The 27,728-nt window shown below is 42.4% G+C and overlaps 1 protein-coding gene across 2 annotated transcripts in view; it reads right to left on the bottom strand.

Annotated features, from left to right (window-relative positions):
* EPHA4 (EPH receptor A4) overlaps positions 1 to 27,728 on the bottom strand; it is a 138,206-nt gene that overhangs the window by 51,663 nt on the left and 58,815 nt on the right. For both annotated transcript variants that reach the window (XM_045853036.1, XM_045853026.1), the window contains exons 4-5: positions 25,043 to 25,198; positions 8,585 to 8,923 (exon numbers count right to left, since the gene is read on the bottom strand). In XM_045853036.1, the coding sequence (XP_045708992.1) occupies positions 8,585 to 8,923; positions 25,043 to 25,198 (495 nt within the window). The remainder of the gene's footprint in view (positions 1 to 8,584; positions 8,924 to 25,042; positions 25,199 to 27,728) is intronic.

The following is a 27,728-nucleotide window of genomic DNA, read 5'->3' as shown; positions in this document are numbered from 1 at the left end:
CATCTCTCTTTGTCAGTCACCTGAGTTTTGGGGAAGGCTGTGAAAACTTATTCTTCACAGGCAATAATGGGAAAAGTGTGTTGGAGGTGTGTTCATGTGTGTGTGTTGGGGTGAAAGGTAGACATTGGGGGAAGACTCACTAAAAAAGAGATATCTTCAAGAACGGCAGATAGAGCTAAGCTTTGCTTATCTTGATGGATTAAAACATAAGACCTAGAAAAACACTCAGAAGTCTTTACCTGAAGACCACATACAGAATGCTCTCTTACTGTATACCCCCATGAAACAGCTCATGGATGCTGGAATTCGGAGAAAGCTCTGTATATTGGAGTGACAGGGACCCACATTTTAATTCGTTCTTGTAGAGTTAAGGTCTCTCAATGTGGGATTAGTCCTGCAGCATACCTTTTGGGTTTCCTGGTCTTTCAAGGAAAAAAATCTTTGAAGACATCGGTAGGGGTTCATGGAAGCTTTGATAAAGTTTCTCTGGATCTTTTTCTAGATGTTCAGTTGCAAACTGGAATCTAGAGCCTCTTCTGGCTCCTCTAGGAGACAGTAATGAATTTAGCCAGTTGGAGGGACAGCTACACAATTTAGAAGCCCATCTAAGACTTTTGCTCGCCCCTGCCTTGTTCATTTCTCATCTTGGTCGGACACTTATTTCTCAAATCCTTAGATGGCTTCCCCAGAGAGAGGGTATAGAAGCTGGTGGTAGCATTCAAAGATGCACAACTCGGAGAAATAAAAAGACAAATCAGAATCAGACTGTCAAGTGTTTAGAGTGAATGTTGCTGAATGGATTTCTCTTCTCACAAATGAACATGTGTGCCTATCTATGTAAGAGTGAAGGAGCAGGAATCAGGAAAAATAGTGTTCTCAGTCCTGGGTGTATAAATAAAACTTTCATTTTTCTAGAGTGAAATGTTCTCATCTTAAAAAGAAATGCAACCCATTTTTTATTCATATGCAATAATTACCATAGGCTCTGTAGACATTTGTCCACGCTGCTCAGTCAGCCTTGAAGCGGGATAATTTAGTAGGTTCTTTCGGAAGGTTTTTATTTTTTTTCTCTTCACGAGGACTTGAGGCACCCACACTGAATGCAAATTCACGAACCCTGATGCCACACACCAGAAGCTGTACCATCGTGTATGAAAAGGTTTATATTATCCTTAATTATGATCATAACTAGTGAGTGTGCATAATAATTATAGGGGTGGTGCAATGTTCTATAAACATAAAATTACTTTATGTATAAAGTTAGAATCAAAAGACTATTCCCTTTAAAAAATTGTACATGTTTTTTAAATGCACATTTCCCAGGCATGGTGAACAAAGCCAGGAGCTCTTGGCCAGATCAGAACTGTCAGGGAGAAAAACCACAGCCTGGCCTCTCCAAAGCCCATTGTACATTTATTCAGGCCCAGCAAAGACTTTCAAACCAGCTTCTACTTTAGAGAACTGTCCCAACAACTACACACCATCCACAGTTGGCCCTTGAACAATGTGGGGGAAAGTAGGGGTACTGACCCCACTCCCCTGCAATCAAAAGTCCACTTTTAACTGTTGATAACCCCAAACTTAATAGTCTATATTGTTCATCAGAAGTCTTACTGATAACATAAATAGTTGATTAACATATACTTTGCATGTTATTTGAATTATATACTATATTCTTAAAATAATGTAAGCTAGCTAGAAAATGTTAAGAAAACCATAAGAAAGATAAAATATCTTTACAGTATATATATATATATTTTTTTTACAGTATATATTTTTAAAAATCCTTATATAAGTGGACCAGCCAGTTCAAACCTGTGTTGATTGTGAGTCAACTGTTCTGAGGATGTTCACACAACTTTTCAACAGAATCCCTCAATGGAATTGCTTTATTATTTGTTTGAAAGACTTAAAGGTCTTTAGAAAGATTTATGATTTACAGATTTCACTACTTTCATCATATGTTTTTTTCTTTAAATTTCTTGGCAGTAAGAAAAAAAATAATAAGATTTACTTAAGATCATAGGCAAACGAGAAACCATTTCAGTGAGGAGACCTGGGGAAGGGCAGCACGTATTAGTATTTAAAAAGAAAATTGCTCTCACTGTCTAAGAACCATACGACAGTGCGTGCTAACAATGCAAGTTTTCAAGAGACTCAGCCTCCTGTCTTGTCAGAACAGTCACGCACGCTCCGCCCTGTGCGTTTAACCGGGCGGATGTCATTGACTGGACATGTGAGGTACAAGAAAGCAAAGGCATGTTTGACATCCAAATTATCTTTGTGAAATCTTGTTGACACACTCCAAACATCTGAGGAGAAAAAGGGGGCTCTTTCCAAGTATCAGAATTGTTTCCACTGTGAGATGAACCTAAATGCTGGACCACCATGTCCGTTGCTGAGCCCTTTCCAACCAGTGACACCAACATTTCACATCTTTTCCACCTCCTTTCTGACTGGTCCTAGTTCTTGATTTAGTATTCCAGAGCAGGGGTCAGCGAACATTTTTATCTAAAGAGCAAGATAGTTCATACAGGGTATGGCAAAATCCGATTTACGTTTGTGAGCAGGTAAAACGCAGTTAATTCTTCTATAATTATTTATCACCTATGGTATTATTTTCCGTATGAACTACTGTACACCTACTTTTGCCCCAGCTTGTGCATTTGCTAAGCAGGCCACTCACTCTGTTGATGCCGCTCGAGTCCGCTGTTGCCCAGTAAAAGCATCCTTAGACAATATTAATGTGAGGGGCTTTGTTCCAGTAAAACCTCTCTCTATGGACACTGAAATGTGAATGTCGTATAATATCCAAATGCCACAAAATGTGACTCTGCTTTTGACTATTTTACATCCTTTAGAAATGGAATAACTATTCCTAAGTGAGTTAGAGAACATCAGGTGGAGGATCAGAATTTGACCTCTGGGCCACAGTTTGCCAACCCAGCTCCAGGGCACTAACACGAGCCAGAGGTTTGTGTCTCAAAAATATCAACAGAGCTTTTCCCCTTCCTTTTCAAGCTCACGGAAAAGCCTCAGTCTTGGTCACAAGTCACTCGGGTTGAACATTCCATTTCCATTCTCAAAATCACCAACGGTGTCTTTCTGTTTCTTACTTTGGTCTGAAATCACACTTCAGGTCCCCCCCCAGCGCTGCCCCTCACACCGGAACCATTACGTTACACAACCTTGTGCTTCAGTACCTTTCCAACGAGGCCAGACTGGACCTCCTGGTCGCTTTATTTCCTTCTTGTTCCCTTCTGCTCTTAGGCATAGTTACACAACAGTCCCCTTACCTGAGAAGGACATTCATTTCAATCTGGGCAGAGGCAGAATCATACAAATTAAAAGTAAGGAAATGTGGTCTATTCTTCATTTGATAGCTGTAATTTTGTAGTTTTGTTTTTTTTTAAATCACCATAACATTGTCTAAGCTTCAGACCTCACAAAACTTGGGGTCACCATACCGAGAGCACATTACCCAACTAGTTGCTCTAAGATGATGCTTCCTTCTCTCCTACCATCTCCTTAAAGTTTTCCTCTTGCTGTCTGGAAGGCAGGTAGCAATTATACCCAGTAGGGATGAGAATTCCCACTGTTCTCCATTATCTCATTCAAATAACATAATGGGTCTAATTAAAAGATGGCAGAGAAGGAAAGAATGAAATCTTACCAGTTGAACAATAAAAGACAGTATGCTTCTTGTGCTTAGTTCTTTTCTTTTCTCTACTCATTATTTTGGTTATATTAAATTCTCCACTACTCAACAGGGTTCACTGACTGTTTTCACTGCACTTAAAAGTGTTAATCAACGAACAGGCATTGAATATCTACTACGTGCAGTGGCATCATGACAAGGTGTCCTGCCACCCTGTCATCGGGGTGGCATTTCCTGGCAGTTTTTAAAAAGTGTCTGTCCGTCCTAGAGAACAAGGCTAGTCTAACAAGCAGAGCTGGTTCACCTGATGGCAAAGCAACTGGGGTTCTTGTCAAGAGGCCTCAAAGGGCCTTTTAGAACTCCCTGTCCACTGAGAGCATTAGGTTCCCAGCGCAGAGCAGTGGAACCAAGTTGAGGGAAGTTGATGATAGAACCCTTGAAGGTGGGCATTGCCAAAGTCACAAGTTCTGTTTTCTAAACATACCACTAGGGCCAAGTTTCTCACTCTTGGCACTACAGAAATTTCAAACCAGATAATTCTTCATTTTGGGGGGGACAGTCCTGTGCACGATGGGATGTTTAGCAGCACCCCTGGCCTTTACCCACTAGGTGCAATAGCACATGCTCTCCGCCTCTCAGCTGGGACGCCCAGAAATGCCCCCAGACATTACCTGGAATAACCAAACTAGAGGCACGGCTACCTTACTGTTTTGCCCTTCAGAGGAAATGCTTTGTTTGGCAGGGTGGGGTTTAAAGGCGTAAAGGGAAGGCAGAATTCTGATGTATTCTGATAATTCTGCTGAAGAATTTTTGGAATCTTTCCCACTCTTAGAACTGCCATTAGAGCCAGTTTCTGGTCGTCAGAGGGAAATAACTCCCCTTCTCCATGCTTGGAGCTCCTGTCTGTATTCTCAGAACCACAGAATTTCAGGACTGGGAAAGATTCTTAGAGATCAGCTAGGTTCAAACACGTATATAATCCATCAAATATTTGGACTCCTGCAAACTCAGAGTTTTCAAGCTCCTTGTCACTAGGACACCACAACGGTCCCAAGGAGAGGTTAGAAGATGTATTTCCCTGCGAAGTATCTGGAACAGAGTCACATGCAAAATAAAAATCAACAATCACTGCCCTTGGGTGCAATTTTGAGTTAGTATAGAATTCCAGCCATAGAAGTTCACAATGACTTAAAATAACCTAGAGAATGGTCCAGCCCATGGCTGGAAGACGGGCGTGGGGGCACTGGGAGTGCATAGGGAAAACAGGCTCAGTGACATTAAGAGCTGCCGGTGGCCATTATAACATTTTTAGCAGACACAGTCACAGTTCTGCTGCTTGGCCAGGAAAACCTTATTTCTCTTCAACAGCATTTCTCTCTCCTACTGACACAGCCTGTATTTATTTGCCTGAGATGGTCCACTTAAGGAAGAGTAAACTGAAGGCAAGCCATCTAGAAAACAAATCACCCAGCAGTCTGCTTATTCATTTTTCATAAACATCAGAACCATCTCTTCCTAAACAAAAGACAGAGCAGTTGCTAGAGGACAGAAAACGGAGGGAGGGAAATAAGAGTTTTCAAGGGGGAATCTCACTTGGTTCCTTTAGGACTGTAATGCCGGGAAGTAATTCTACGAAGAACTTCCATTTATCTTTTTTTAAAAAGTAGTTCATTGTGTTTTATTTTTCCCATTACCATGTATCTCCCTCATATCCTCCTCCACTCCCACCCATCTCTCCTTCCCACCCCCAAGCACCCCACTGTTGCCTGTGTCCTCCCTGCCCCCACCCAGAGCTGCCCCCTCCAGTGTTTTCTTAGGGGGCAACGCCAGGTGGAGCTCCCACCCATCAGCCTTTGGCCACCAATATAAAGCTGACATCCTTCCATCCGCTGACCAGCAACAAAGCTGACATTTTGAGTTCTCTTTGTCCTCTCTCCCGGGTCAATGGAGTTTGAACTCAGGAGGGGAGGAAAAAGGTGTCAATAGCCCCTAAGACATGACAGTAAGATTTAGGTTAGAATGGTTTCAATTACCATGTGAGGAGGCTGGCCCACTCACACCACATTCTACAACTAACGGATCAAAGCCCAGTTAAAGCTACACCTCAAAGCCCAGGGTCTGCACTCACAAGTGGGGAGGAAGCCAAGCTAAATATGTGAGTGAGATGAACTATCTAATCATTTTAAAAGTAGGAAGCAGTGCTCTCCCTGGCTTCAAGGGGTACTGGCTCTGACATTAGCTGGGGCAAATCATTTCACCATCACGTTCATCTGTGGTCGCAGAGGTGGTGATGAGAAAACCAGGAATTCTAGAAAGATTTGTGTTTGTTCTTAAATATGTTATCAGTGAGAGAGGAGGGGAAAAAAAACCCCTGTGAAAACAGTGCAAAAATAGAGAGCCACGAAACTTTGTGGCTCCCAGGTTGTGAATGCTAACACTCACTTAAGCTGCGTATTCCTTCTAGAGTGAGACATCATTGCCTATAAAGGTCCCTAAGGAATTTAATTTAATGAAATGATAGGAACGACTACAATTAGAACATAATTGTGTATATGTAAATATGCTTAGGGGAGCTTTGGTAGTTTATGGTTGCTACGTTCACCCAGAATTCTGGCCTACATTATTAATTTGCCCTACTATGAAGAAAGGGTTTGTTAATTAAAGATAAACTACCCCAATGATTTTGAATTAGTGAACTCCAAATTATGGTAGCATAATGAGGCCCTGTTCTGCACATATACAACTCCGCTAAGTGAAAGCTTTCTGGCTGGCCACATAGGAGGTCTCCTTATTGAAAGATTTATTTTTAATTTTGAACAGCTTCCCAGCATTACCCTTCATGAAAATTAAAATAAGGAGCTGGCATTTTGTCCTATTCGGCAAAGCCCTTGGCAGGACTGCTCGCCGTGGCAGAGCAGACAGCCTTGTTGTGTCACAGGAATTCCCTGTCTACCTTTCTCCGAGATCTAACAGAATGACACCTACATTTTTAATAAAACATCGCCTTTTCTCTCTAGCCTACTTTGTGTTCCTTGCACCTCCTGGTCTGGTGGGAGTTGACATAATCTTTTGGCTTGAATCCTGAGGCATCAGAGTCCTAAAAGTCTCCCCACAAAACCTAGGGAAGCCAAGCCTGTCCTCAGCACATCTCCCGGAGGCTGCTTTTCGCCAAAGAAAATGACTTCACCTGTACACGAAAGCCTCAAAACGTCCATCCCTAGTTCCAGTTGAGTTAAGAACACGAAGTAGTGATGTGTTTGGAGAAAAGGTACTTCAGGGCTGAACGTAAGAATAATGATTGCATCACCGATCAGACTCTCTAGGGGGTTCGAAGATCGCTCTGCACCTTGTTGGCACCTCCTCACTCAGAGACACCAGTGACACAATGCATTTCTCAGGATCAATGCACGGCATTCCCATTGCATTTTTCCAGAAATGAGCTAATGAAAAACTGGCAATCACAGTATTTGTGATGCTATCAAAACCTCCTAAGTCACACTAGCTGTTATAGAAAAAGAAAACCGATGACCACTAACAGTGTTCACAAGCTGAAGGTGAAAAACTAAGAGACAGAAGCATAACCAGATGACCCGCTCACACCAGGTATTTTAAAAGACGGGCCACATTTGTATCACTGAAGCTGCCTTCTGGGAAATTTTGCCATTCTAGCTCCAGTTCAGAATCTTCCCCAAGTCTTAAGCTTTTTATTTTTTCTAAAGACTTCAGGGGAAAGTAGAAAAATAATGGCTTTGGATGGGGACACTGGAATACTTCTCAGTATAGATCAATTAGTACAGACATATTTTACCTAACTATTGAATGCACTTACTGAGACATGCTTTTAAGAGAAAAGTGCAGGAAGAGGTGATAGAACTGTGGGCAATTTATAATCCCTTTCCAGCAAAGTTTGTTGTGCTTACAAGTCTAACAATAGGATAAACCACAGTCCTTTTTCCTGCTCCGAAAATAAGGAACAGGGATCCAGCAATAGGAAACATGTGGAAGAAATGCAGAATGGAAAATTATCATGACAAAGCGTGGAAACGTCTTCAGGGGAGGAATGGGATTGAGCGGGCCATGGGCTGGAACCTAGAAATCTAGATTCTATTCCGCACTTTGAAATATCTGGTAGTCAAGATTCTATGATAGTTCTGCAATGAACTCAGCAGAAACACTTCACGGATAGAAAATGTTTTCTAGTCATCTCAATTACAAGAGAAAAGCGATGCAGGAAATGGGGTAAATTAACTCTCCCCCACCCCACATGTCAATTGTGGATTTAGCTATGAGAGTGGCTGCAAAAGTAGTGTGTGCTTTAAGGAAAATTTTGTCAACCACACAGATAAAGCTGCCCATTAAACCGTTCATTGTTCACAGATTTACATGGTGATTCTGGTGTAGTTGTATGTCGATTGTTTTGTCAATGTTGAAATAAAAAACAAGATCAAAACTATAGCTGTGAATGCTTCTGCTGGAAAATACATCAAATATAAATATACCAAAAATATACCAATACAGGCTGGTAAAAATCAATTTTATAATCCTAAATAATCTGTACATGTTCTAATGTCCAACCAGGGACTTTGTGATTAAAGTGGCCAGTATGAATCCCTTATAAGAGAAGTCCAGCATGGAGTGACTCAGGCCACTGGACTGTCACCTGGTTTAAATCACTAACTTGATCTTCATTTAATCTCCATCTCCCAGTACAGGGCATGCTATGCAGTTGATGTCCAAAAAAGTATTTGTCAAATAAACAAATGTCCCTCTAAGTGTCTTTTGTATTATAACACAGCTCACGGGTTTATAAATAGATCCATGTAGTTCTACTGTAATTGTAGAACTTCTGTGTCATTCATAGATATTGACACAAATCCTTTCTCTATATACATTTAGATCATACGATAAAGTGGATCTGATTCCTACCTGCTTGGTTGGTTGTCACGGTGACAGACACTGATTGATCCGGGCTAGGGTTATACTTGGACACTCCATTCACTGCCCAGATTTCAAATGTGTAATTGGTATGAGCCAGGAGGTCAGTGATGGAGACTTTGGTGCTCTTCAGCCCATTCTGCTGGGGGGTGTAGTGGACCCCGCTTCCGCAGGGTCGGCACTTGCTGGAATCACCAGCCCCACATTTCTTGCACACCACATTGTAGGAGATGTCCTGGCGGCCACCCGTGTTCTGAGGGCTGCTCCACTCCAAGTTCACCGATGTCTCGTTGACATTTGAAATCAAGTTGAGAGGAGCAGATGGTGGGCCTGGAGAAAGAAAAAAGCATACCGTCACACCAAGCACTGAGGCAACCCTTTTGGAATCTTTCCGTTTATATCACTCTCTGTAGTCATAAGAAGTAAGATGGGCCCATTTGGTAAAGGAGGCAGAAAGCAAATCAAGTTAGCATAAGAGAACTTTTAAAAGAACAATAGAAGACTGTAGGTGTGTCGTTTTCATTTGCGTGCAAACAGGCATGGATGCCTGCCACCCGGAGCTGTAAAACCACTCAACATCGAATGAGCCCCAAGTCTACGCTTCCTTTTGAGCGGCGGGAACACATCACAACTTATCCGCTCTCAATCTCATCGTCTGAAAAATGGGCATGCAAATGTGACTCTAATCCCCAGGGCTGTTGTGGGGACTCGGGTAAATGAAGAGTCATATACCACTTTTGAAAATAAATGATTCCTAAGTAGAGCATGTCATCAATATGGAATAAAATGAACTGAACCGTAGAGATACGCCTCTTCAATTCAACATGGGAGGTGAGGATGAAATTGTTTATGGGTAATTAGTAGGAACCGGTTTAGCCTGGTTGCAGAGATGTTGAAGGAAGAAGGCACCGGCACGGAAAGATCTCAACTGGAGGCAGATATTGTACAAAGGCACCCAGCCCCACGTGCAGCCCTCCAGCTGACCAGGGCTGCGCAGGCTCTTTTCAAGCATGCTGGTATCCCCTGTTTTTCAAAAGCTGGCTCTATGCCGCATTGCTTTTACAAAAGACCCACATTAGCACCCGTTTTCACTAATTGAAAGAAGTCCAAAGATGACTTCTGCACTTACAGTGAAAAGAGTGTTCGGCGGTTGTTTTGTATTCCGACCTCCTTCCCCGGGAACCACACTCAGCACTGCAGCACCACGCCGCCTTGGCTTTGAACTGTGTCTGTCAGCATCTGTGTTTTGTCTCGATTTATTTTGTGCGTCCCTTGGCAAGGTGTGCCCTGCGGTGACTACTTCTTCACTTGGTGCCATTTCGGCTTAAGAAAGGTTTCACCGAAACTCTCTACTTTCAGATACTGGGGGAAACCTGTAGTCATTCCCACTGACATCGAACAGTTTCTGAAATACAATTGGTGGTGATGGCTATTTTGAACTGGGACAGCTGATCCCAACAGATAGTGGCTGATTAATAATAATAATAACAATAATAATAATAATAATAGATAAAATTATAGAACCATGTTGAAGCCTCTTACTTCTTTTCTATAGCTTAGCCTTTATGTGCCCAGAAGTTATAAGACAAACTAATTTGGGGAGAAAAATCAGGGTGGGAGATGAAAGAGGTAATTTTACTGGTCTGAGCTGGTTCCAAAAGTTTAGAAGACACTTCCACACTCTAATCAAAAATATTTATCCATTCTTTGCAACCCTAGGAAAGCCTCCTATTTTCCTTCCTTTGTCATACTGCAGTTCTGCAAGAGAAGAGCCAAAGTGAGTTTTAGTAGAAGTTTGAGATTTCTTGCGTGCCATGTCTGTTCTACTGCTCATGCGTTTGGAATGACTGCTTGGAGGAGAGTCCACTGGAGGCCCGCGTGAAGCCAGAAGTCTCCCCTCGTCCACCACAGTGGAATGCACCGCTCGCTCCAAAGCGGCCACTGACGGCAAACTGCGGGAGGTGTCCTACATGAAAGGGTGCCTGTTTAATATTTATTACTTAGCTCACAGTGATGAAGAGCTAAAGAATTTTGGTGGTCGTATGGAATCAGGTTAACTCTCTCTTTCTCTTTGTACAGCTTAACTGCAGACTCTATTTTAACAAGATAAGTGGGTTCTCCCATGTCCTCTCAGAACTAATTATGTCCCCCGCCCCGCTCCTCCTTCTGAGAACCTTACAGGGAAAACATTGTTGTAAAGTTTGTGTTAAAGGTAAGAATAACCCACAGAAATTCCCCAGAGAGAAAATATAAATGTCCTTGTTGAAGACTTCAAATGTGTATCTAGGGTCCTTAACACAGTGACTGGAAAAGAACAGGGTCAAATAAATGCTTTTGCAATAAATGAACAGAGCTCTTCAAAACCACAGACTCCTAGAGCCAGATAGGGTAGTAAAGATCATTCGGTCAAATACCCTCATTTTAAAGACGAGGAGACTGAGATGCAGGAAGTGGATCTGATAATAGGGAAAGTTTGTGCAATCCAATTAGTGACAGAATCTGAACTCCATCAGAACTCACTCCCACTCCGGGGTAGTTTCTCCTCCACCATATGGCCCCAATTAAAGGTAGAAGAACAACAGAAGCAGCCGTTTCAGCTGAAGTTTGATGTGTAAAGGTAGGCAGAGGGAGTGCGTCTCTTCAACCCTGTTCAGATCCTGTCGATGCTGGCCACCGTGGAGAAATCCATCACCAGTTTGCCTCTGAAGCTGACCACAGTTTGGTTTACAAAAAGGGTCAGACACTGCTTCTTATTTTTCCCCAACTTTCACGGTTAAAGAAGAGTGGCTCTCAAATCCATTAACCTTCTGGCCAAGGTTCCTGGTCCACTTTCACATGGGAAAATGTGGCACAATGAATCAAGCACCACAGAAGCAAGAAGTCAGTAATTAGTATGTGGGACGGGGCACGGCCATGTCTAAACAAAGAAGAAATGGAGCAGAAAACTAGATGGTCACAGGACTCAGAGATATAACACAGACGCGTGAAAAACAGTGCTGCAGGATTGTAAACTGGAGGGCTGGCAGGGGTGGGAGCCAGCTTGGAACGACCTTCTTCCTTTGAGAAGAGGACTTGGGTGGGTGCTCAAGGGGAGAAAGAAAACTTAGACAAATTAGAGTTCTGTGTTACCCCAGTGAATGGTTGGGTGAACTGTACGTAATATGTTTTATGTTTTGCTGCCATGGGGAGTCGTGGTTATATGAGCATAGCTGCAGCTTGGAAATTAGACTCCAACATAGGATTGAAGTAGGGGAGGAAATGCAGAAATGCCCGCCCCATATGATTATGACATTGGCCCACACGGGCCTGGGAAGGGACACATGCTTTGTAAATTAAAATCATAATGGTGGTTGTATTGTTTGTGGGATTGTGTTTTTCTTTCTTTCTTTTTTAAACTTTTGCCAGTTAAAGGATAATAAACATATGAAGTGTGTTTCCATTTAAAGGAGGGGTCATCTCTTCCTCAGAAAAGAAAGAAATCTATTCTCCAGACAAAAGACAAAAGTAGGGATTTTATTATAGCCAGAAGCCGATCTGGGCCCAAGAGTCATACTTAGCAGCACTTTAAGACAACTGCTTGTAGAGATGGCTAAAACAAGAAGAAAACAGGCATTCTGAGTTCTCTTGATAAATACAAAACATCCAGGGAGAAAAAAAACCTTCTAGATTACCTTCTCTTTTGCTCACGTAAGTACTGTATCTGGATATTTAGGAATAATTACATTTCTGAAAGGTGACTGACTTTCTCATCAGAAGTATGCCCACCTGCAAATAAGTTTCCAATTACAAATATAAGACATATTGCAAAGAAGAATGAAGGTAACGTTTGCTTTAACTTTCCAGTCTTTATATTGGCATCGTATCTACTGAGCAGACACCAGCATCAGGTAGCTTTCGGGTCTTTGTGAATTGAAGGGTTTTCTGCTTTCCAAAGCTCCCCAGCGCTGGCCTTGGATGCAGGACTGACAGCAACCCTGCTGATGGTGTTGTTCCACAGCTCAGGTCTTTCTTTCTAGTCCCTATTTTGTTTGGTCTTGCTAATCGGACATATCTCACACACCTGTTTCTATCACGGGTCTACAGGCTGCTCCAGAGAACTGATGTCTTCATTGCTCGGTGTCTACCATGATTCGGAGTTAAGAGCAAGTTCAATAAACATTTGATGCGTCGATGACTGAGTAAATGACTACACAGAAAATTAACAAAGTCCCCTAGTCCAACGACCATGTCCAACTACCTATAGTGTTTTGTTTTGTTTCAACATGTGAATTAATGTAGGTTTCTCCGAGCCAAAGCAGTATTCGTCAGCTTTCCATACAGATTCATGTGCATTAAGTCCTGTAAAGGCACATCTCGATGTAACTAGTTTAATTCAGTTTCTTCTAGAAAAACATTTTGGAAAAATTAGGGAGGGGTATATATACTGTTGGTGGTTGCTTCTTTGGGAGTGGACTGTGGGGCCTTCCACCTGTTCAGTGAGTATTCATATTGAGAGTCCAGTATTTGAAGAGAAAGGAGGGGACATGATGCATTTTGTCCTTCCCTGCATGGTTGAAAGAAGGGATGCTGCAGGGAAAGGAAGGGACTGAAGGACGCTAAAGGTGGATTGCGTGAGCATCGGGAGGATGTGCAGGCAAGCACTCCGCCCTATCTTGTGTCCAGAGCTCCCCAACCAACCAGCATGGCCGGGAATTTAAAATGTGAGCTCTCGCAATGAGTGTTATTAATTTGGGACTGGTTATTATGACTTTTCTTTCTCTATCTTGACTTTAGGTGATGATGTATGCTGGCATGAAGTTGTAAAAAACTTTATCTCAGAAGTCAGTAAATTTTAACATTTTCACAGATAGGCTGGCATTTTCCTTATGAGCCTTTAGAGAGCTACAGTTCTTTTCATTTTACTTCTGTCATTAAAATCAAGACACTTTAAAATACAAATCGATCAAATACTGAAGTGTGTTTAAAAGAAAAATACATGTCCTTCCTTTACATTTTTTATTTTATTTGTAAATCCCCTTTGGAATTCACGCACAAGCCGAAGATTCTCTCCCTGCACTAGGAATGGGGATAGCATGTTAAACTATTTTAAACTTCTCACGTTTAAAGGGCCCTTCACACTTTAAATATAATTTAGTGGCATAGATAATAGCTGTACTTCCAGAGCCAAAAGTGAAATGCAATAGTCCTTAACTTGCAAATCCTTTAGAGCAGCGTTCAACCTTCTCTGTAAAGGGTCAGGCAGTCAATATTTCACGTTTTATGGGCCACAGGACCTCTGCAGCAACTACTCAACTCTGCCACTGTGCTCCGAAAGCAGCCGTAGATAATACCAAACAAACAGGCATGGCTGTGTGCCAAGAAATTTTTATTTCCAAAAACAAGGGGGCAGTTGAATTTTGCCTGCAGGCCATACTTTGCCAACCCCTGCTTTAGAGAATTTGATGGGAACGACACACCTTCCTCCCAGGAAGATACAGGAATCCGTAATTCTGCACGTGATTCCACTCTGAAGTATACTCTGAACCTACCAGGGAAGTCCAGTCCAAGAAGCCCTGGCTTGCACATTTGTACAGTCCAGGTAACAACTCTGGCTTCTAAACACCAAGTGACCCCTACTTTCATTGACTCCAGGAGGGATTAAAAGATGTGTAACATTATGGCCTATTTCTTGAGTTTCTCATTGCTTTAAAAGAAACAGGCATTGCATTTCTTGCCACTGTGGATACATTTAATGAACATCCATTCGCTTCACTGGTGTGAAGTACTTTCTGTATCGCACAGCAGGTCCTGGCGAAGGGTGCCGCAGTGGGTAATGACTGTTTTCTAGTGGGATGTCAACTTGAATTCAGTTGACAGTGTGAAGTCCCAAAGAAACTACAGCCGAATTACAGCAGAAGCCAAGGACTATCATGTCATAGCATGTCACGTCATGTCATAAAATATCATATTCTAGCATGTTACATCAGAAAAGGAGTCTTGATCTTCCTTAACCTATCGTGTGCTCTCCTCTGGGAAAAGTCCAGCATCCAGAAATGAGCCACCATCCACTATCTAAAGGAATTGAGTTCACGTGACATTTAAGAAGGGCAATACTCCAAATATAAAAGAAAATTCCAGTAATTCTACCATACTTTGTTCTTCCCTCCCACATCTTAGACTGAACTATAATTTCTGAGTAGTTTATAGAACACACATGCTGGCGTACATAGGATTTAGTAATAGCTCCATTTAGGATAACCTAACGTTTCCACACCCACATGAAATCTGTATGAACGTTAAATTCAAAAAGAATCAGCCATCACTGAACCTGAAGTCATAATTGCTTCTGATGGGAAATAGGAGTTTGCTATGAACCATCCCATGGGAAGTGTAGGTCAGGATAATGGCACCCGAAGTACCCCACCCCAAAACCACCGGTCAGGTAAAATGTACTTTTTCACTCTTAGAGAAAATAACTAGAACTTAGTGAATGGTAGAAGCATGTTAAGGCAATTGCATTTAGCAGTAGGTCTGTCAGAGCGTTCAAACTATGTGGACACATGGGGTAATGGGACATATGAACCTGAAATTTCTTATAACAGCTAGAATTAAAGTACTAACAGACTTCAGGACCAAGGGAAGAATAAGTCAAGTTTAAAACTCACATTGTTAGAAAAACTTTAAACATGCAACTCAGGTACTTTAGACTTGGTAGGTCTGCCTGGAATTCTCTCCCCAGGCTCTTCCCATGGCTGTCTTCTCAACCCTCTGGTCTCAGGGCAGAACTCACCCTCCTCACGCCTGACTACTCTAGGCATGGCAAAAGTCTCCCCTTTCTTTCATGTTACCCTACCACATCATCTTTTGTTTTTCCCTTCTTGTGAGACCTTTAAACTACCTTGTTCATTATTTACATTCTCATTACAACAGCTCGACAAGAGTAGGAAATGTTTTTCTCTTCTCATCTACGAGAGTATCCCCAGTACTTCCGAAGATGCCAAACATATAGCAGATGTTCATTAAGCATCTGCTGAATAAATAAAAAGTAAATGATGCTTCCCCTCCACAGGTGATGCATCACCTTTATAGCACTTGTGTATATCACAAAAGTTGATCCAATAAAAAAGGGTAGTTGCATCCTAAAAGGTTTAAAAAAGTCAAGACGGTAAGCAAGGCTAGGAGACAGTTGATAGGAAACCAACAGAGCTGGGGTCCCGCAGAGAGTGGTTTCCAGAGCTATCAGCGACTTTTAATACTTAACTGATGTTCAATCACATTCCCCAAGAGCATGGGCAGAAACATAACTCTTAAACGACAAGTTTCTTTAAGCCCTACTGTCACCTTACTAAAATGCCAGGGCTTCCCAGGCACATGTGCTGAGGAAGAGGAATCTGCGTGTTGAGGTGCATTTCATAAGGCGTCATTAAGCATGGGTGACTTTTGGGTTGTCTGTCGTGCTTCAGTGCTTTAGCTATAAAACCCTCCGAACCTTCGGACGAGCCTTTGGTAATCTCTCTCCAGCTGAAGGACAGGTTAGAAGGCAGAATAAGCGGGGTGTGTGGGTTTTGACTGAAATAAAGCCCATGCTCTCCCCGCTGACAGTTGTGTATGTGGCCCCTGCTAATTGCCTTCTGTCAGCCCCTGCCGCCGTGGGTTAGTTTACATTAAGGCTGCTGCTCAGGGACAGCTCTTCCGAGATGTATGAATGGCGCATAACCTTTTATCACAGCAGCTTGTGTTTTAACCATGTGCCAAAGCAGAACTGCCTGTTATTAAAACACAGAACCATTTGGACCAATCAATCATTGATTGCTGCCATGAAAAACTCTAGGCTTCCTATGAAGGTAACTTCTTCCTGAAATTTTGCCACCATGTATTTTTCTAGTGTATCTATTTTCCCATTCTCCTCTGCAGGAAGCTTTTCTTTACTGCGTTAATTGGTAAAGTAATTTTGGCTTCTTGTTTCTAAGATGACTAGTTTCTGGCAGAAGTACTTTAGAAAGTAAACTTCCAGTTATCCCTGAGGAAGCTACAATATGAAAAGTGAAGAAAAGTAATCTACAGTTGTGTATATACAATATATATTATAAACAAGTATATATATTTATATGTATAAATATATATATAAATCATGAGTGTTTTTTAGAATTAGCTAGCTTGTGAACTAATTTGCATTCCTTGTGAAGCACTTTTTTATCTTTCATTTTATTTTCTTTTATCCCCATAATAAAATATGACACAATTATTTGTTAGCCACAGCAACTGGAAACTAAGTTAAGCAACTTGCCCAAACTAAGACAGGCACTAGTGCAAAGATCACTAGTGCAAAGATCACTAGATCAGGCACTTTGTTAGAGATCACAAACTCTAACTCCAGGGCTACCACCCCCCACCACACAGATAGAGACAAGGCAAGAGAAAAGGAATCCCAGCTATGAATTCTTGCTTGGACAGGCTGGATCATTCCCAATGTTCTCAGGTCACCTCAAGTCACATTTCTCCCCACTTCTTCGAGCTTGTGGCTGGCAATTTCTGGCATGACTCTCCGGATGGTGCTGTTGTGGTCTTAGCTGAGCTGTCCTTTCTACTGCTTCCTACCTTCCACACAGGAGTGTACCTGGGAGTTTCTATTAAAGTTCTTTCTCTGGGTGGAAGGTCACAGGAGGCTGGTGGGGACAATGGTACCTATGCAACAGGAGCCTTCTCTCAGTTCATCTTCTGCTGAGCTGTAAACAGTGCGTGGAATAAGAGTCGAGTATGAAAAGAAAATCAAAATGCTGATAGCAAAGGAGGTAGCTAGCTCTCACCCCAGGGGATCTCAGGAAAATGTATAATTGACCCTGTTTCATAGAAGCATGCTGTGCAAAACCACGGTATGACTTCCATGAATAGTGTCAAGCATGTTATCTAGAAATGACAAGGCTTGGTTGATAACAAGCCATTCTTAATTATTCATAGAAAAACAGTAATAACTTGGCTAAATGGCATTGGCAGGCTATTTCAGCCGCCTTTCACTTGGACATAAATTAGTGTTCCTCAGACTTACGTACTTTCCAGCTGAATCCACATCGTACTGTTAATCCCTATGAAATGAGAAGTGGGTTGGGTGGCTAAGGAGGATGCTAAAATAGCATTGCTTTTAAACAAATAATTCACTGAGCTGATACCTGATCATTATTAAATATCCCAAAGCTTTTCAAAAACTTGCAAACAACCAAATGGCAAGGGATCAGCCTTGGATCAATCTACTTCCTCTCACTTAGCACACCTGGTGATCTTTTCATCGGTGTTCAAATTGCCATTGGACAACAATCGTGTACTCGGGTTGTCCAGATGTGCTTTCCCATTAGTATTCAAAATGCTGAAAGGTAACTCAGAAAGGGTGTGGTTCACTCACTAGCTGATGTCGCACCCTGAACTGCTGAGCTCTCACTAAAGGAGTAGTCTGGAAATGGAATAGGTCAATGAAGGCTGCATCTAAACCATAAAAACATCTTTGGTTGCTTTGATCAGTTTGTGAGGTCCAGGGGACAGGCGCATTAGTCTGCTGATCAAGTGGCTAACAGGCAGCGGGACCACATATTCTGAACTAAAACTCATGCCTCGTAATCTGGCAATAAGAGAGCCGATGTCTCAATTAGAGTTTTGGACCTATAACAAATATAATCGAGTATGAAACCATACTCTGATGTTGCAAATTTGATAAACATGAAATAATAAATTCTCCTGAAAATCTTAGACTCAACATTTTTCATAAAAATGTGTTCACAAGAATGATTGATTCCCCTGGCTGGCGTAGCTCAGTGGATTGAGCGCGGACTGGGAACCAAAGTGTCCCAGGTTCGATTCCCAGTCAGGGTACATGCCTGGGTTGCAGGCCATAACCCCCAGCAACTGCACATTGATGTTTCTCTCTCTCTCTGTCTATCTCCCTCCCTTCCCCTCTAAAAATAAACAAATAAAATCTTTAAAAAAATAAAAAAGAATGATTGATTCTGTGGATTATAAAACCTGAAATGGTTAGAGATCAGCTGATGGATCTTCTGAAGCACTTTCATTAACAAAACTTTGGGAATTGTTGGCCTTTTTTTCCCAGTCTTCTACTATGTAGTCTTTCACTAGAGCTAACTGCACTGTCATTAATCAATGTCAGAGAATGTTCTTCCCCCTTTCATTATTAGTTACTAGTAGCTTTAAAGCAAAAAGAACTATATTTGGGGGGAGGAAAACATTGAGTTTACTTGAAACTGAAGACTACCTTTTATCCTATGGCTTTAAACATCAAAGCCTCATGCTAGACATCCCTTCCAAAAACACTGAGCCAGACTGTTAAGCAAGGAAATTTTAGGGGTAGAGAACTGAAATGAACATCATACCTTCAAGGACTTATTTGAAAGTGGTTGTGAGATTTCAAAAATTAAAGCATTAAAAAAAATCTCTCTAGCCCTGGCTGTTGTGGCTCAGTGGATTGAGTGCCCGTCTGGGAAAGGCAAAGCGTCACCAGTTGGATTCTCAGTCTGGGCACATGCCTGGGTTGGGACCAGGTGTCCAGATGAGGGCGCACGAGAAGCAACCACACATTGCTGTTTCTCTCCCTCTCTTACCCCCGCCCTTCCCCTGTCTAAAAATAAATAAATAAAATCTCTAAAAAAAAAAACCTCTTTCTTCTCCTGACCTTGGAAACAAGTAAGGACGATGTTATTTTAATTTGCATTCAAATTTTAACAACACAGTCATACAGCACCACTGGGATCCACATTGGGTTTCCACTGAAGATTGCTCATCATTTCATTATGGTTCATTATGTTGATAACTGTCAGAAAGCATTTGAAGCGAAGGCTTTGAGTAATAGAACTGAAATGGTAATTCTAAAACAATACACTTTCTGAAGGAAATACAGTGGCACACTAAATTCAATTAGAAACGGCAAATGTAGAGCCAAAGTAAGTGATGTTTGCTGTTTGGAGCTAGGCTATTCCGATTTCTTAATAACCTAAACCTGCAAAAAGCTTTTTCAAATCAGGACCTTTCGACACAGATCTTGGTAAATTTGCCCTCATTAGCTCTAAGCAACTCCAGTATAAATTGTCTTAAAAGCTGCAATTTTGGAATATTTTAGGCCACGTCTAAGTATCAATCACTCACTCTTTGTTTGGCACAGCTGACTGAATTATTCAACGCCGTTTACTTGGAGACAGATTTGTGGAGGTCCTTCAAGTTGGCAATCTAAAATAATAATCTCTTATTTACGGAGTGCTCCCAATCACGAGGCTCAAATAAGTTCCATCAAACATGTTAAGTAAAGAGGACCCAAAAGCACAAAGACAGATTTCCAATTGAAAAATACGTAAAACCACTCTGGTAATGGTGCTCAGAAGTAAAGTTGCCAAAATAACAAATTAGCTATTTCTTTCTAGATATCCAAAACCAATTTACTTCTTCTGTAAGGCGTTTTTTTCCCAGTACATTTTGAAACACAATAAAGGGCTGAAAAGTTACCTTAAACACAATATTGGTTCAGTCTCCCAGTGCAGAGGAAGAAGACCTTTCTCACTATAATGACTGAACAAAGGACTAAATGACAAAGGACTCAGAGTCCCTCTGCACAGGCATGCAGTTGATTTCCCCAACACCGTCACTGCCAGGACACATTCCTGATGACAGGGCACAGGCGAAAGGGAAGGTGAATGAGATCTGAACTCATTCGCCTTAACTCTGCAGGGTTGGTTATCTGCAGAGTTAGAGGATATTAACTTCATTAATTAAAATCACATTGAAATTTCTCCTAAAACATGATTGATGTAATCAAAATCCCTTCACCAACTTAAATGGCACCCTTGTGGATATCAAGATCTGGTTGTCTGCTTTGCTGTCAATGTCACCAAAAATCCCATCACCTTTCTTGACTGGTCCACGTGACAATATTTATATCCACTCTCTGGCAGTCACCGGGCCGCAGTGAGTGCACTGGGTTAAGTAACTCCAAACCAGATGGATTTTCTTCATCTGGGAGACAAATGAAGTATTCATCTTCCATTAAAGAATAATGTTTAGAACCCTGGAAACATTTTCCTGGAGCCACCATGGAGCCGAAGAGGATCCCTGTAATTTACAAGCATGGACGAGAGGGTCCTCTGTCTCCTGCCATCCACCCATCTCAGACGATCTAACTCTGTGCTATGGGAAAGTGGTCCACAGACCAACAGCATCAGCAGCATCTGGGAACTTGTTAGAAAGGCAGGATGTCAGGTCTGACTTCTCCCAAGCACTAGGTACTTTCCACGCACAACTGTATTTAAGAGGCATTGTGTCAACTCTGTATTCTAACAAGTATGGATTATGTCCTTGAAAAATATTCAGATGATGGCTCCATTGAAATGTTGTCTACCTCAGAGGTAAACACCGGTGTCAACCGAACTAGAGGCTCCGTCAAAGTTCTTCCCAAAGTTCAGATTTATTTTCCATTAAATTCTCTCAATGTCTCTAGCAATGTAGACAGTGTGAAGAACTTCTTAGGTGTTTCCTTCTAAACTCGCCAATGCTGCTTGGATTCACCTGGTCCAGTTGTTCTCCAAGAGAACAAAAACCTGATTTTACAAGCCAGTGGAGCAGAGTCCGTCTTTGGCTAGAAGAATGAGTCTCAGCCAGTGTGTTTTATTTCTTCATTAGTGCGCCGTCACAGTGAGCGATCACTAAATGCAGGGCTGCATGAGAATGCCGGGGGTAAAGGCAGCATAATGAACAAAGAAGGTGCCTGATTACCATGGCTGTCAGCACAAGGGAATTGGATTTGTCACCTGGCTTAACCAACTGGTAAGAACTGATTAGAGGCTGGAATCAGTTTGAAAGGATCCCCGATGTTTACGTTCCTTCCCATCCCCACATCACGTCAGGAGAATCTGATAAAGCCAAGAGAATCTGATAAAGCTGGAGGCAGAGTTAGGGGGGCTTCATCCTGTGGTTGAACAAGAAACTGTTTGAGAAACCCCCACTGTCTTCTGAATTGAAATGTCTGTGGCAGCACTCACTGTCCTACAGACCTTTCTGAGCTGATAGAAATGTTCTATAGCAGTCCTGTCCAGCAGGGTGGCCACTGGCCACATATGGCTCTGGAGCTCTTGAAGGGTGGCTAACACACATTAAAAGCTGAATTCTAAAGTGAATGCTACTAACTTTAAATTTAAGTAGCCACATGCATCTAGGGGCTACTATATAGGACAGTGCAGGTCTACTGTATTCATCAAGGAGAGAATAGATTCTAATTCTGCTGCTTAAATGACTAGTATACACACCTGTTAGCAAAACATGGTCACCTCCCAGTTTATCTGTATCTCAGAGGAGGTCTTAAGAGTCCTATGCAGTTAATGCTCATTAAATTTACATTGTAAAAAAACTTAAAATTTAACTCAGTAGAGAAATGGGTTCAACCTTGTCTGTATAGTAGACGGATGGGGCAACTTTTGATAATGCTGGTGCCTGAGTCCTGCCTCCAGAGAGCTGGAGCACAGGGCGGCCTCTGGGCGATTCAATGTTCATCAGTGAGAAAACCACCACAGAGGCAAAGCCGGGCGCTGGCAATCGGCTGTGGAGGAGGTTCGGGGGAGGGCAAGAGCAGCGAGGAAGAAAGAAGAGGACACACATTTGTCAGATCCCTACCAGGTGCCGGGCAATTTCAAATATTTTATTTAATGTTTAAAACCACCTCTCAAGTAGAGAGTAAGAATCCCATTTCACAGATGAGTGAACTGGGGCTTGGGGAGGTTAAACAAACTCACGAGTTGGTGGCAGTAAAATGAACCCTGCGTTTCTTCTTAACTTGGTTCAGGGAGATGCAATGAGCATTACGATAATGTGAAAAGGTACAGTTACTGAAGGGTGGGAGGGGGCACCAGGGAATGGACCAACAGGAAAGGATCACATGCTGCTTTGGCGTATTTATGGACCTTTTATCGATGGCACAAAAAGCCACCAGTCTTCCTCTCTTACTTTACCGAAAACAATCTCTGAAAAAATGCAAGAGTTACTTTAGTTTTGAAACTTTTGGGCTCACTCATATGTTAAAAATCCACATTTGCTTTCTCTCATCTGCATCTGCAAGATAAAGCTAACAATTTCTTCCTACAAAAACATAAAACTCCAAGGGCTCAGCTACCACATTTACTCTTTCAGCAAACATTCCAGTAACCCAGGCACGTGGCAATATTTGGGGTCTCCCTGAATTTCCACATAGCAAGCTACAGCAATGAAGCAATTGGTCCATGGTCCCCTAGAATGCTAGAGAACAGATCACTCTCATGAGACTAAAAATACCTGGGAGAAAGAGCCAGGTTGTCTTGCCATCAAAGATGAATTTTGTGAGGTTCCTAACAATCAAGCTCCAACCTAGAGAAGGCACACCTGTATGGAAGGACCACTTGATGCAAACAAGGGCAATTATCACACCGTCAGCCCACAATATTTCCCTCTGAGATTGCTATCATGCCCTCAAATCCCACAACTGGAAGACTTCTGGGAGAAGGTATGGATAGAGGAAGAAGAGTCAATTATTAAACCAAGCATGCACAAAGAAACATAAGGTAAGAATACTTAGATTGAAACAAATAAAAGTCTAGGACTTGAGCATGTCAAATGTGCATGCTCACCCAGAGAAAGTACTTAGTCTGTGGTAGGAACAGAATAAGAAGACGGCAAAGATATCTTTGTCCCTAGTGTATTCTCTCCCTGTGGACATTTGAGCTTGACCTCAGGCAGCTGGGAAGAGAACCCCCCAGTGAAAGAGAGAGATGGGAGTCTACTCGTTGTCCAGTCCAACTGCCATGCTGGGGTGGAGTTTTAGGCATGTTCCTTAACATCCCTGAGCTGGCAGTTACTTCCTCCAAAAAGTGAAAATAATCCCTAGTTTATAGATTTATTATGAATCCTGTGATAACGTTTATTGAAAGTGCCTAGTGCCTGGCTGGTATGGCTCAGTGGATTGAGTGCCGGCCTGTGAACCAAAGGGTTGCTGGTTTGATTGATTCCCAGGCAGGGCACATGCCTGGGCTGCAGGCCACACCTCCAGTAGGGGGCATGTGAAAGACACCACACATTGATGTTTCTCTCCCTCTCTTTTTCTCTCCCCTCCCCTCTCTCTAAAAATAAATAATTAAATCTTTTAAAAAAATGTTTAAAAAAAGAAAAAGAAAGTGCCCAGCACATTACTTAGGAATAATTATAAAAGGTGTTTGTTGTTATTGCTCTTATTTTCTCTGGTTATGAAAATAACTCCTGAGTATGGCAGTGTCAGTACAAATCTGGGATGGTCCTGAAATTGCTCTCTTTACCTTTAAAAGGCGGTGCCTGACTGGACTGGACAATGGCTGAACAGTTGACCCTACTACCTCCAAAGCAGAAAGTACTTTTATGTGAGTGATGTTGGCTCTAGCCAGCAAAGATAAAATTTAGAGTAGTTAAAAAAATAAAATAATTCATAAAGGCAATGAACACTAAATTCTATGGAATGACATCATTTTATGCATTTTACATAACTAGTAAACAGCATAAGGGTGCTGAGTAGCAGCTGCACCCATGAGGGAAGCAGTATTTACTATCGACTCCATTCCACAGATGAGGGCACTGAGGCTGAAGAGACTAGCCAATCAGTGACTCGGCTGCTAAAAGGCAGACTTGGAAACAAAGCCAACGTCTGTGGAAAGCCCGTGTGCCCAGCCACTAGGTTCTGTCCTTCCGTACCCAGACTCAGCTAGGGAAAACACACAGGTGGGACACCTGGGCACACCTCCCCCTGTTCTGGTCAAGGTCACTGCCATAGCAGGCTCTGTGAAGTCCAGAGTATCCATGAAAGGAATGCCAATACCTGGGAACTCTGTGCGTGTAAAGTGTGAGACAAGATTTCTCTACCCCCCAGCACACTACGGTGCCAATCCCATCCATTCATTAACTCAGCATTTACACAAGCACTAAACAAGCATGTGTTAGGATCCAAGCCTAACTGCTATGAATACAAAACTATGAGGAGAGAAGGAAGGAGAGTAATGGCAACACAAGCTATGACGTCAATGTCCCACGGAACTGGAATCTCTCGTCCACACGTGATCCCGTCCTCAGAACACTGCCCTATACCTGTTCCCCCAGTGCTGCAAAGTTTCCTCGAGTCCCCGATGAAACAGTAGAGCCATTTATAAATTCCAATCTCAGCTCTAATTACACTGTCAGACACCCCCCCGAATGCTCCGTCTCTGCCCTGCAAAGTAGTCGGTTGGCAGCTGTGCATTTTGAAGGCAACCAGAACAGTGAGAAGGATCCTTTCTTTTCATGATCATTTTTTTTCTGCTGTGATTGAGAAAGGATGCTTGTTTGATGTCCTTTGCCCCCCTAACAGTTATCCCGAGAAAGGGCCTGGCAGTGCTTCACTGGGTGGTAATGAGAGCTGTTGGCATCGCAGAAACGAGTGACGAGGGCACAACTTACGGGTGCAGGGCATTGAGGCAGCATCGTTGTCAGCTCTGAAGAAGCCTCGGTCACAGGTGCACGACGTGGCTCCTTCCCAGACGGAGTAGCTGTGGGGCGGGCACTTGGCACAGGTGGCGTCCGTGGAGAGGGCTTTGTAATATCCGATTTTGCAGGCTAAAGGGAAGAAGAAGGCACAAACCAATATAAACCACTGCTAATACAGAAAAGCATAACATCACCTCCTTGATTCAGAAGAAGGGAGACACTTTTGCTGATCAAAAATGGCTTGAGATGCAGGTAAAGCAACCAGAAACATTTGTGGAGGACAGTCACTCCTTAAGGGACACTGACGTTTCTGGTTAGAGGGCAAAGGAGCCCCGTGGAAAAAACCGATGGTATCAACAAAATCACGGGCAAAGTTTCCCAAGTGCTTCCTGCGTGCCAGGACCCTGCTAACGTGCATGATGTTTAGTCCTTATGGTACCCCTTTTTCTATAGGCACTATTATTAGCCTCACCTTGGACGTGAGCAGTAAACTGCCAGTACCTAACCGGCGTCTGGCAAATGTCAGGGACCAGCTTTGACCCCAACTGTGCTGCCTCCAAAGCCTTTACTCTTTGCCACATGCTATGGAATCTGAGAGCATGGTCTTGAACCAACCAGTTGTAAGTGTATCCAAGTGCTAACAAAAAAATTGGTTGCAGAGTATTTTCTAACTACAGCTACAGACAGGACCCAAGGGAAAGACCAACAAAAAGAACCAAACAGAAAAGAAGAGTTGTTAAGACACGAGCCACAGTTTCAGGGGAAAGGTCGAGAAACTATCAATAGTAGGTTCTGGAATGTAATAAGCTTGAAAACTTTTTTTTTAAGATCAGCAGATAGTTTGAGTTTATTTTCTAATTAATAAAACCCTCCTGTCTCCCCACCTCCAGGTTTTCAACACCCCCCTCCCACCGTCCGCACACACCCCCCAAGCGGCTGGTGCAGGGAACACGGCCACACATTTCCTTGTGCACCTGACACACTTTCCATGACTTCATCTTCACAAACATCACCACACTGACACCGAAGACCGCTTTCACTCATGTGGAAAAACCCACTAATTCTGGGAAACCTCACAATAAAAAATAATTAATAGAGGTTTGCTCCTCTTTTTTTCTGCCCCTGCCCTTCACGGTCACCTCCCAAATCTGTCTCAATCTGAAATAAAAATTGACCAACACCATCAATATTAAACCCCCCGTGACAAGGCCATTAAACATAAAGTCATTTCATGAGACCAGAGGTAAAAAAATAAAGTGACAGTTAACCACAATCTTTCCAGTATGACTCACTCCCAATTCTTTCCATTTATCAAATCCTTAGATGTTTCTATACCATCACAAATATCAGCTGGGAGAAGGACCCATCAGGCACTTTTCCATCGGCCTGACCCACCAAAGGAGACCAGCCATGCCAGCAAGCTGGCAGATTTTATTTGAGTGCGTAGCGACAAAGAGACCCACAGAAGTGCTTGATTCTCTGGGTAGATGTGGCCACATTCCCTTGTCTCATGACTCATCCATCAACCATTTGTATGGCTTCCAGTTGAAGTCTGCCCCTCCCCCTTGCACATCCTGTTGGTATTTCCTTAATCATGCTCTTATAATCGCAGACGGAAAGGGAGTTTAGCAGAAGCGCCAGAAAGGCACACAGTGCCTTCTCCACTATTAACTAAAGTTGTTTATGGAATTTCCTTTAACGAGCCTGAAGTTTATGACGTGTGGCGCACCGACAATAAAAGCGCTCCGAGATCAATCTCTCCCTTATTTGCTTTCATCTCTCATTGGACCGGAGCATCTTAGAAAAACAAACTGCTTCGATGACTGAGATTTATGTGTCCCGAGTTTATACGCTTCACATAATTAGATGGGGTTCAACATGCAAAGAACCTTTTGGTCATGCTTATGGTGGCCTTAGGGCTTGGATTAAAATCAGAAACCCCAGCTTTGGCAGGAAGAAGCACCGAGGGTCAGGCTCGTGCATCCCACATCACACGCCACGAGTCCATGAACTTGGAGCAAACCCATGGGTCCTCTCTGTCACTCACTCAGTTATAGGTCGAGTAACAGCGACCTGTCACTCGGTGCTACGACAGCCAAAACAGCATACACGGCTTTAATTGTTTCACCTCTAGATGTGGAAGGGAAACTCTCCCTGTTCCTGATCGATCCTTGCACACCACCATTTCAGGCATCAAAGTCTAAAACCTCACGATGGCAGTGAAAGCTAGTGAGAAAAAAAGGGGGGAGGGTGGGGGGCATTGCTAATTCTTCAACTTCCATTCCAGTAAGTCTATCTCCACTTAAAGAATTAAATTCAGAATTCACAAAAATCAAATTGGGGGATGTCTTGAATTTTTTTTAAGTTCAAAAATTAGTAATATAGTAATATACTATAGTAATATAGTAATATATTATAATATAACACACATATATGTAGATTTAAGAAAAAATGAACTTTTTAAAGTTTTTTTAAATACTATTTTTTAAAGATTTTATTTATTTATTTTTAGAGAGGGAAGGGAGGGAGATAGAGAGAGAAACATCAATGTGTGGTTGCTGGGGGTCATGGCCTGCAACCCAGGCATGTACCCTGGCTGGGAATTGAACCTGTAAAACTTTGGTTTGCAGCCCGCGCTCAATCCACTGAGCTACGCCAG

The sequence above is a fragment of the Phyllostomus hastatus genome, unplaced genomic scaffold (assembly GCF_019186645.2).
Source record: "Phyllostomus hastatus isolate PE091 unplaced genomic scaffold, TTU_PhHast_1.1 phas_contig_137, whole genome shotgun sequence".
NCBI lineage: Eukaryota > Metazoa > Chordata > Mammalia > Chiroptera > Phyllostomidae > Phyllostomus > Phyllostomus hastatus.
This window is presented reverse-complemented; position numbering and strand designations above follow the sequence as displayed.